Source organism: Pelobates fuscus, chromosome 4 (assembly GCF_036172605.1).
Source record: "Pelobates fuscus isolate aPelFus1 chromosome 4, aPelFus1.pri, whole genome shotgun sequence".
In the NCBI taxonomy this organism is placed as follows: Eukaryota; Metazoa; Chordata; class Amphibia; order Anura; family Pelobatidae; genus Pelobates; species Pelobates fuscus.
The window spans coordinates 83,993,175-84,004,978 of record NC_086320.1 but is presented as its reverse complement, the minus strand read 5'-3'; the positions used below and the strand labels follow the sequence as shown (position 1 = coordinate 84,004,978).

At 43.1% G+C, this 11,804-nt stretch overlaps 1 protein-coding gene across 4 annotated transcripts in view; it reads left to right on the top strand.

Moving 5' to 3' along the window:
* The first annotated feature begins 6,387 nt into the window (after positions 1–6,387).
* TRIM55 (tripartite motif containing 55) overlaps positions 6,388–11,804 on the top strand; it is a 115,373-nt gene continuing 109,956 nt past the window's right edge. The window contains exon 1 of one of the 4 annotated variants that reach the window (XM_063451352.1): positions 6,388–6,728. In XM_063451352.1, coding sequence (XP_063307422.1) covers positions 6,561–6,728 — 168 coding nt within the window. In that variant the 5' untranslated portion in view covers positions 6,388–6,560. The remainder of the gene's footprint in view (positions 6,729–11,804) is intronic. The other 3 variants (XM_063451350.1, XM_063451351.1, XM_063451349.1) reach the window with 3 other exon arrangements.

The window sequence follows — 11,804 nt, the reverse complement described above, 5'->3', positions numbered from 1 at the left end:
AATACATTGCATATGACAACACAGTGTGAAACTTGCCATTTCAATAAAGTTTTAGTAAAATTTTAACTTGAACAATGTTTTATATCGCTGGGGTAGACAATTTACTGTTACTTTAAAAAAGCTGACTTGTACAGTGCAATATTTAGAAACAATAGACACCCAACAGAATAATAATTAAGAAACACTATTTGTAGAATAAAAGAAAATTAAAAAAAAACAAGAGATCGAGCCTTTGATTTTAACATTAAAGGAAGCTTTTTTTTCCATAATGCTAAGAACGGATCATATGATACAGCAAGGCAAGACGAAGTGATCACTGTGTTACTGAACGGTAATCCAATCTGCAGCTTGAAAAAAAGCCATTGACAATGAATGGGCAATATTTAGTGCCAAAACTGATGGGTTAAAGCATATGGCAAACTAAATTTAACAGATGGGAAAGAGCATTAAGCAGTCTTGGGTATGGTCGGTACCATCACAGTAAGTTTCTGGGGTCAAATATTATTAGAGGATACTGATATCCAGGATCCTTTGAAATCCCCTAGCCCTATCCCCTCACCAAACCCCCATAACTCTCATAATAAAGTTCTATTAGCATGTTACCTAATTTAGAGAGGGAACTGGACAGGATGTAATACTTCTATACCATAGCTTTAACCCCTTAAGGACCAAACTTCTGGAATAAAAGGGAATCATGACATGTCACACACGTCATGTGTCCTTAAGGGGTTAAAGGACCACTCTAGGCATCCAGACCACTTCAGCTTAATGAAGTGGTCTGGGTGCCAGGTCCAGCTAGGGTTAACCCATTTTTTTTTATAAACATAGCAGTTTCAGAGAAACTGCTATGTTTATTAATGGGTTAAGCCTTCCCCCAAATCCTCTAGTGGCTGTCTCATTGACAGCCGCTAGAGGCGCTTGCGTGATTCTCACTGTGAAAATCACAGTGAGAGCATGCAAGCGTCCATAGGAAAGCATTGTAAATGCTTTCCTATGCGATCGGCTGAATGCGCGCGCAGCTCTTGCCGCGCGTGCGCATTCAGCCCACGGGGCGGAACGGAGGAGGTTCGGAGGCAGAGATCTCCCCGCCCAGCGCTGGAAAAAGGTAAGTTTTACCCCTTTTCCCCTTTCCAGAGCTGGGCGGGAGGGGGACCCTGAGGGTGGGGGCACCCTCAGGGCACTCTAGTGACAGGAAAACGAGTATGTTTTCCTGGCACTAGAGTGGTCCTTTAACTTGAACTATTTGAACTATTTAACTTGAACTATTTAACTCCTAAAATGCATTAGTGACTCTTCAGTGGTATGATCTATACACCCAAACTGCTTGATTAAGCTAAAGTGGTTTTGGTGCCTAGAGTATACCTTTAATCTAAAGATTAATTCACATAACCAGAATTCACTGGAATAATGCATGCAGGATAAAATCAAATGTCCTTTTTGACATTTCGTAAAACACATTTTTAGTTACATGACAAGTGAATATATCCAATGAAGACTGGTCCATAGATGGAGGTGGGGCAGCGCTCTTCCAGTTTTTGTTGCAAAAATGAAAAATAAAAATATTGGCATTGTAATTACTACTGATATGAGTGTGTTGAGAAAAAAATCAATGTCTGTCATAATGATATCTGCAGTTTCTATTCTTCCCTTTATTGATGGCTGGAGATGAAGCTGGTTTTGCACCTTTCCACCTTCGCCACAGCAATGAAGGGTTATAAAACCCTTTTTTCACTTACCTTATTCAAGCACCGGCTCTGTCTCCACCTCTTCCGACATCATTGTGAAGGGGAACCTAATGCGAATGCTTGACGAGTGCTCTGGGCGCATTAGGCCATTCCTACTGGAAATCTTGAATCAATGCTTTCCTATAGAGATTTTGAAGACACGGGATGTCCTCATTAAAACCGAGTAAGATTCAGCATTGGAGAGAAGGTGAGTAAATTATGTTTTTTTCATTTTGTTTTGTTTTATTTAGTTTTGAAAATGCACAGAATGGGGCGCCTGAAACTAGCTAGGAACATTAACACTATAGAGTATCTGAATTCCTCACGGTCCCTGTAAAAGATAAACTCCAAGCACCATAAATAGTACAGCATACTGGAGGGGTTATGGTGCCAGGAGTGTTCTTCTCCCCTCCCCCAATATAAGTGGTCAAACCATTCAGTACCGGATTGATTTCTGATCTGCGGTCCAATGGGCGCTGCTACCTGCCTCATCTCATACAGAAACTCTCTGCATTGAGTTAAAACATGTACTGCAATGTGCTGACCCTGTATTGCAAGGGAAGCCCCTAAGGTGGAGCTTCTAGCTATCCTGAAAACTATGAGAAGGTGGGTAGCATTGCCTGGTGTATTCCAGGTAAGAAGTGAAAGCATTACCTAATGGTTTGACTACTTACACTGGGAGAGGATGCCAGGGCATGACCAAAACAGTGCTTGGAAAATTCCTTATAGTGGTTACAGTGCTTGAAGAGTTTCTTTAAGTTTTAATGCCAAGTCAGAGCCTGAATGTTATTAATACAGGTATGTGTATTAAGATATATGTAGAACTTATTGGCTCACAGCATCAGGGCAGAGATGGTATTACAGTTGATAGGAGGAGAGAAGTCAGCTTGGAAGGAGCAGCGCCAGAAAGAGCCCCACAGCAGCCCCCGGCCACCTGCCAAGAGTAGGTGACAGTATCTCTTCTTTCTGTGTCATCTACTTATGAACAGGTGTTCGAGCATGTGAATGCCAGGATGCATGTGTGGGGAGGGTCAGTGTGCATAAATACAGGGGTGTAGGTGAGGGGAGGGTCAGTGTGCATGAATAAGTGGCATATATTTGCAAAGTATCATTGTGCATGAATGTAGGGATATATGTGTTTTGGATTAGTGTGCAATAAAAATGGGAGATATTAGTGAGGAATGTCATCGGCATGAATGTAGGGGTGTGTGCGTACAGAGGATCGGTGTGTAATAGCAGGGATGTATTTGAATGGAGGGGCTCAGTGTGTGTAAATGAAGAAATGTGCTCACTGCCTATAGTTTATTTCCCCTTAACCTCCCTTGATACTGCCCATTCCCGCATCCACAGCTAGTGACTAATTTCTCCCTATGCTTAATAGCTCATTCCTCTCCCAAATACGCAAAAGTTTATTACTCCCTTCTACAGTTAAAGAGTGTCTCCAGTACTTTTTTTGTTTTTGCCAGAATAATGCCCCAATGGGCATTATTCTTTAAATCCTATCCCCCCAAAGATTTAAAAATATTTTAAAAGTAGTTTTACTTACCTAAATCCAGTGTCGGGCGAAACTTCTGGCACTGCACAGCATGACCTCTCCTTACTTCACATGAGCCACCCTGAGGTCCTGTATAATTTAAACAGCTCAGAGTGCATGGGCGTGCTCTGAGCTGGCAAAGAAGGGGGGACAGAGAGAGAGAGAAAGAGAAAGGAGAGAGGGCAGCGGTTAAAAAATATATTGGATGTGGTTTGAAGGAGGGAGGACTTCAATCAGTATGGAAAGAAGGGAGGGAGGGGAGACAGGATTGACATTAAACAGCCCAGAACCAAGTTCTGGGCTGCCTAAGTCACGTGTGCCTGGGGTGCAACTAGCACCTGGCACACAATTGCCAATATTGTGGATGTGCAGTTTTTCATGGTGAAACAGTGCACATCTAGACTCCTACCACCATGAAAACTTCGTAAAACTGAAGTGGTCATTTGAGTATCATAATTTGAGTAACCCTTTTAATAACCCATTCCTCCAGCATCAAAAATCCTAATTGTCTCTATAGTCAGTACCCCAATTTGGCGAGCTGTAGAGGAAGTGTCTTCTGTAAAAATAAATTGCATTAAGCAGCCTGCTATTTACCAATTTGTTTATTCATACATGTTTCTTTTACAGTTAGTTTGTGTAATTTATTTTTTAAAATTCTTTATTTTTCTTGTGCATACAGTTTCCAAACAAGCTTATAGCGCCACGACAGTGAGTACAAGCTACACATTGGTATACAATATCATGGCAGAGTTATCAGCACATTTAATTTTTGTAAAATGACACACTTAGGGTACATGAAGTGAGATAGCGGCACATTTTATACATTTTATAAGTCAAGAGTAATACAGATTTGTACTTAAACATGCCCACCACTCTCGATTTAGGTACTCATAGATATGCTGCTTTAGTGTAGTAGGCAAAATAAAGCATCACTTTAACAACGCTGGTTACAGGTGCTACATGTTATGCATCATTCAGGCGGTCATCACTTAGTAGAAGATATAACTTATTCTAATAACATGGCTAGTCTGGATAATGCCACAGCTATCTGGTCTAAGGATATATACCTACATATGACTAGCTGGCATGAGTATGTCTATGGTTACACTTCTATTCTATGCACATCAATAACAATATAAGTGGATCTTAAGGCTGTAGCTAAGAACATTTTTGTTTGCAGTGATAGCTATTGTGGCTTAGAATAAGAGTACAGTTAATAATAAGGTACATGCTGGAGTGAGGTATGTTGCTTCTATAAGAATATCACCCTGTTTGATCGAGGCTTCTGGCGTTGCCACGGCAGGTAGGGGCCGGCACCATGGTAGTCTCGAGGCCGCACGGGAGGGAGCCGTCTGTTGGTTAGCCGATGCCCGATCTGCTGTATTGGTGTAGCAGGGGGGTGGCGTCCGAGGGATAATGCAGGATGGTGTCTGTGAAGACTTGCCGCTTTTCTCCACGCTGGGTTTGTCTTATTCTCCGTGAGTATAGCTGAGTGTAAGGTGGGTATGAGGTTAACTTCGGTACATCAGTACCTTATTTGTCAACAAAAGCGGTTATGTCTGATGGAAATGTCCTCCGTGTCATGCTCCGTCCCCTCGGTGTAGCAATTATCGGCAGTGGGGATGGAGCACCCCCACAGTCCACTGCCGGTTTAGATAGCTGCCAGGATAAATGAGGTCGGGAGGTCGCGGGTCCACTGAGCTTAAGCCCGGGAGCTGCGCTGGTTACCGTTGCCGTGTGAGGAGAGAAGGTCGTCCCTCTACCTCTTGCGCACATGGCGGCCGCCATCTTAGTTGCTGCGCTTGGGCCGCCATCCACAGTAGTGTTGTCGCAGGGTCTTGGTTACGGTGCTGTGTTTGTGGCCGTCGGGTGGGGACCGGGATCACCCCCACCGGTCCATAGGGGGGGAAACGGTGCCTAGTCCACTCAGAGCTGGGACTCTGACTGGGCGCTGTTTGGTAGGATAGGAGGGCAGCGGCCGTCTGCCCTCACTCACCACCAGGGAGGGCCCCGTCTGAAACATCAATGGTTTCTTCTCCAGGGGACTGTAGCTCGGTGAGCCAGCCTCTCCCTGGATCCAGTGTGCCCCATGCGCTAAGGTCCGTCGCTGTTATTCTGTTTCCAGGCTGTAGGCCATGATTTAATGCCTTAAATTATAAAGGTTTTGCAGGAGCTAAGCCTGCATGCGACCATCCAGCTCGGCAGTTCAGCCCCGCCCCCTCAGTTTGTGTAATTTTAACAGTGCTGCTTTCTATGTCATTTGGATGCTCGCCTAATAAAGCTAATCTATTTCTATTCATTCATGTGGACTTTTTCTGGTCCTGACTGGAGTGTAAAGATTAACACATAGGATTTGGAATATGTAAGTGTAAGATCTGTATGCATACATTTTAAAAGCTAGTCTTTCTGGCATGTGGGGGCTCAGCTAAAGAGGCGGCAGGCTTATGATGTAACATTCTGCAAAAAAAAATGTTTTTGTATAAAAACTAAAAAGATTTGAGCGTGCAAAAAACAAACAAACAAAAAAAAACAACCTCAGCATATAAATAAGGTAAAGACCTACTAAGTGTATTAAAGTACATTATGTTGCTCCATTCGTAAGAAACATTGCGCTGTGGAAAACAATTTGCAATTATTCTTTTCATTTTTGTGTTCTGTCGTTCAGTATGCTCCTACTCAAAATCTTTTCAGGAAGTGCTCAGTAAAGTAGACAAAATGATTTCCCAGATAATACAGGAGAAAAAAAACAAAAAACTTACACGTGACTCGAACTGTTTTAAGATATGGAAAAATCTACAAACACTTCCAGTTAACAACTTTAAATGGTAGAATAAACTTTTTTTTTCAGTTGCACTATAGCGCATAGATCTACGTTAGAATCCTATATAAGAATGAACTGTATTTAGAATATATTGCCACTTGTGTTGATCTGTACAAAGCATGTATAGACACATTTAGTGACAGTTGTCACTTCTCTCCAGATGTCCCTAGCACACTTGCTCTCCCTCCCTTTTCCCACAGTACGGAATGTTGATCAGACATCCCTGGGTTCCATCACCTGTCTAAATCCATCCCTCTGTCACATTCATATATGGAAAGACCAGTATGGTAACATGTGACACACTGCTCTAAAAACAGACTTAGCACTCTTCAGATGATTCTTTAAACAATGTTGCCCAGCTGAGGAAACCCAAAGGACATTTGATCGCAGGCGTCCAGGAATTATTTGAAGGGAAGGGACCCGGAAACTGATCATCACAAGATATTTTGCCTAAAGTTTATCCTCCTTGAATAGCTGGGAGATGAGCACTTCGCTGACTTATAACTCCTTGTCCAAACAGCAGCAAACTATGGATAATCTAGAGAAACAGCTAATTTGTCCAATATGTCTAGAAATGTTCTCCAAGCCAGTGGTAATTCTTCCTTGCCAACATAACTTGTGCAGGAAATGTGCCAGTGATATTTTTCAGGTAAGAAATGAAAAACATTGTATGAATGATGACATGCTATTCACAAACTAGTTAAATGAACTAAAATGAACCATTGAAAAAAAATCTGTAATCTATAACATGCTAACCATATTAGTTTTTTCCTCTACTTGCTTCTAAAGACAAGCTTCCATTTTCTCAGCACTTTTAATGGTCTGTAAGCAAACTTCCAATTTCTAATCACTTGTAATAGTCTGTAAGCAAACTTCCATTTTCTGATCAATTTTAATAATACTTTTCACGCATTGTTCCATTTTGCTTTCCATACAAAAGAGAGATTTAAAAAAATACATATTTGCTAGCAGCTGTTTTGAAATTGAACTAATTTGACATGTATTGAGGTTTTAGAGAATATTCAATATGCAGTAGGAGTGTAACACCTGGTTTGTGAAGTGCATAGCGGGAATAACTAGAGACAAATCGTGATAAAGAGAACAAAAACTAACTTAAAGGCATAATGAAGTAAATGTACCAAATAGTTACATTGTCCAAAGTGAGGTGTACCATGAGTCTATGACTGAGAATCTGATAAGGTCATTTAACCAACTGACTCACAGTTAATTTAATGGTGTTAAGTTTTATAAGGTAGATTTTGTTACCTGTTTTTGTTACAACATGAGTGTTTTGCACTATTTTTTCCAATATGTCTATTAAGTGTTGCTTTGTATGATACATGCCATAAGTTAAACCTTGACAAATAATGTTACAACATGTCTTCTTCATACCCTGGCCTTTTTAGAACTTATGTCAGAATTTGAATACTCTGCTTACAATGCTCCATGTCGGTATGCAGATTGTTAAGTAAGCTATTCCATTTTAAAACTTTAGTATCTTTAGCATCCCTAAATATAAATAAATTGACACACGAGGCCGTCAGTTACCTTTAAAGTGTTAAATATAGATTAGCACAGTTCATTCATATATACAGTTGTCACCTGGCGAAAGACCCGAAACAAGGTTTATTTTAGAGGACTGCTTACCGTGCATTTGTAGGGTTAAGGCCTCTGCAACTCAGTAGCCAATAATAACAGAATGATACTTAAAGAGAAATCAGCTTTAATCACCTTGAAAGTTTTAGAGCAGAAAAGAAAAAGAAAAAGTAATCAATAAACAAGAATGAAGGTAAACAACAAAGCAATCCGCGGTGGGCAGGATTTAGTGCACAGCCTGAATGAGTCACAAATGTCAGGGATTCCACGTTAAGCATTAATCTTGGTGAAGTTAAAAGACAAAATGTATCATAGACCCAAAGGAGTATATCTAAATCTGGAACAGATAGAGCTACAACAAATGAATAGAAGAACTTTCATTTTGTTAATGCATTTTTTAAATACGGTACATCTAGATCAATGATGCAAAACTTGAATCCAATAGGACATATGTGGTCCACTCCAGAGTATCCAAAAAACACAATGTTCTGCTATTTCAGTGTATTATATCATATATCATTGAGTTAATATATTCCCATCCCCTGCTTGTTCTTCCAGTTTAAATAAGGAATATACATTTCCAAAAAGTTTGACAAGTCTGATCTAGAGTTAATAACAAAGTAAATGTGCTTTCCAAATTAGGGGATTGCATCACTTCCTGTTAAGTCCTATATCATAAAGGAAGTGGTAGAGACTGAAGATAAAATATTCTTTGCTGTATCTTACATCATTTCCTGTTAACACATTGTGGAGGATGTGAGGGTAAAGAAACCGTGTTTATGACGTGTACTTCTGTTCATAATTTTATGGCAAGACAGGAGGCGAATATTTGCTTTACCTTCTTTACTGAAAACTTCCAGCAGCAAAGAAATAGTTAACATAACTTTCCAAAACAACCAATCAGAAATAAAATAACAGCAGTTTAAAACCACTTAGGCAGACCCTCCCACTTCCTCTTTCTTTGCTGCTGACTCCAGATGAACACTATCCAACTCAGAGAGTGTGTCTGCTCTGGGTTTTGTTTCATATTGATATTGTTTGTGCTTAGCAGTAAGGTTATTTTATTATATGTGTTATTGTTAGATATATTAATGCTGTACTGGGTTGTTGTGGGTACATGCACTGGGTCGCTTGGGCTGCCTGAATCCCTTTCCCTTGGACCCCTCCTGGCCGGCACACGCGCTGTGCGCTCCTGCTGCACTTTCAGGATACCGCCACACCTCTTCCCTGCTTTCCACACTCGTGGAACTCAGCTGCTCTCCCATGGCTCAGCTGCAGCCCTCTGTGAAACCGCGAGGTAGGCCACGCTGGATTTTCGCGGATGTGGCAGCCATTTTGTTGGATTCGTGGTGGGCATTTATTCGTAGCCGCGTGGGCCTGTGGCGCTTTGGGCGGCCCATTCTTTCCACACCCCTACTGCTGCTGGCTATGCTTCCAGACTCCCCTTCCCCTTTTCTCTCCACATAGGGCGTTTTCACTCCTTAAGTAAGTGCTCCACTGTGGAGCTAGGCCTCAGGCCTATTTATACATGGGGTGACTCCCCTTTATGATTATATAATTCTGGTACTCTGTATCCAATATCTATAGCCCTTGCTGGGCCTCACTAGTGTGCCTGTGGCACTTTCTGGGCTAGGTGACTCCTCCCTCCAGTGGTACTTTGGAACCTGAGCCTAAGACACTTAATCTGAGGGTGACCCCCTCCTTTTCATGGCCTATTTCACATGATATCCTTGTGCTTGTTTGGGTGACCCCCTCTTGCATGCTGGGTGACCCCCAGCCGGCCTTGACCAGGTACCACACTGACTGTACCTTACTATTGTTTCAGTGTCATCAGTCATGGCCGATTAATCTGGTTTCCATACACTGAGGGCCTTTATAGCCTGGTTATGTGCCGTACTGGTGGATTCGCTGCCAAAAGCCCTTGCTACCTTTCAGGGTGATGCTCATCCTGCCCTGCTATGAGGCTCGGGACTCCGACTCAGGCGGTGCCCTCCACTCTGCGGACATGGGCTCTGCACGCAAAACACCTTGGACAGGTCATGGCACTCTCATTGGCAAGGGAAAAATGCTGGCCAAAATGGCCAGATTCGGATCCGGGTCCGGCGGTCGTCCGAACAAAGACGCGCGTTCTGGTACACCTGGCTATGACATCTTGGACGAGATAGGAGAGATATTGGACCCCTCTGGTCACCCACTCTTTGACCCACTGCTCCTCAAACATCCTCGTTCTGCAGAATGGGCTCCACCTGACCACATTATTATTAATATTATGTTATTTATATAGCGCCATCAAATTCCGCAGGGCTTTACAATGGGTGGAGTTTCTCCATTACTGGCTTTGCCACCCTTTGGACAAGGAGGTCCGAGCAAAACTACGTCTGACACTGCCAGATAAGGTTGCCCTTACCCCTGATTTCGACCCAGTGTTCGACACCTTCATGACGAGGTCTGAGAAGGACCCTGGTAAAGGCCTGGAACAGGGCCTACGCTTGGCTCACGATAAACTGCTCGATCTCAGTGGTGCACTGATGCAGATTTTCCTGATGGCGGATGATGCCCTACATGGTGGAGCTCCAGTGGATGCTCATCTCCTCCGGGAGTGGCTGCAAAGAGCTATTTGTCTCCTGGGCAATGCAAATGTGTCCCTAAACTCAGAAAGCCGCAAGGTAGCCCTGTACAAGCTGGCTGGCAAACTGGCTGACTTGGCCTCTAAAGAATTGGATCTGGATGCCAAAGGCCACCTCTTCGGTGACGCCTTCATGAAGGAGCTGAACCGCCACGTATACATTTATACATCTCGAAACAAGGCTCAACTGTCTTTCAAGAGGGTCTTCCGGTCAGGGGACCATTTTTCCTCCAGGACTGGTCAGCAGAGGGGCAGCGCCACCAGCAGAGCTGCCTTCATTGGCACAAGGCCCCGCATCTCAGTCGTTCTCATTATCCTCCTCCCGATACCAGTATCGCCTGCTGTTTCCCTGAGGGTCCTCCAGAGGCTGAGGTGCTGCCTCCACACGGGCAAGATATGCATCAGGCAAGAGTCATTCCTTATTTGTCAAACTTACCCATTGCAGGCAGACTTTCTCACTTTTTTCCACAGTCGAGGGCTATCACAGGAGATCCATGGGTTCTACACACCGTGTCCGGATTTTGGATCGACTTTGTCAAACCTCCGATACAAGCTTCTGCCCCACTGCCGATAGGTATGGACAAGGAGGCTTCCGACATTGTTCACTTGGAAATACTATCACTGCTGGACAAGGGTGCAGTGCGCAGTGGAAGGGCGAAGTGGAAAGGGCGACAGGCCCCCCTCAATTCTTGAGCAATATTTTCCTAGTAAGGAAGAAAACATGAGATTTCCATCCTGTGATCAACCTGCGTACCCTCAACATGTATGTCATCTACTGACTCTTCAAGATGGAGGGCATCCATCTGCTAAGAGACCTGCTGTGCAAGGGAGACTGGTTCTCCCGACTAGATCTGAAGGACGCCTATCTCATGACAACAATCCACGATGATGACAGGTGCTTCCTTCAGTTCCCCTGGCAAGGGAACATCTGGCAGTTCACATGCCTTCCGTTCGGTCTCAGTTCGGCTCCTTGGTGCTTCACCAAGTTCTTGAAGCTGGTCATGGCCAGTCATGGGGACTCTGAGGGCCAGAGGAATCAGATCAATCATCTATCCGGACGATATTCTGTTGATGGCACCTGATCCAGACATTGCTCACGATCCAACTGATCCAGGACCTTGGGTCCGTCTTTTTCCTGGCAGTGTAATCTGGATTTATTCTGGTTATGGCGGTTTTGTCTCTAGATGTGCCTGTTACAGTTGGATTTGTTTGGTCTTCATGCTCTCCTGCTCGACCTCATCAAAAAAAGAGGAAGTGGGTGGGACTGCCTAAGTGGTTTTATACTGCTGTTATTTTTTTATGATTGGTTGTTCTGAAAAGTTATGTTAACTATTTCTTTGCTGCTGGAGGTTTTCAGTAAAGAAGGTAAAGCAAATATTCGCCTCTTGTCTTAAATAAAAGGCTAGAATAATCCCTAATTGCATTCCCTCATCCAGCTGGACAAAAAATAATGTTGAAAACCTCTTTAATAGGATCATCTGTAATTTTTACTGGTCCTTTTTT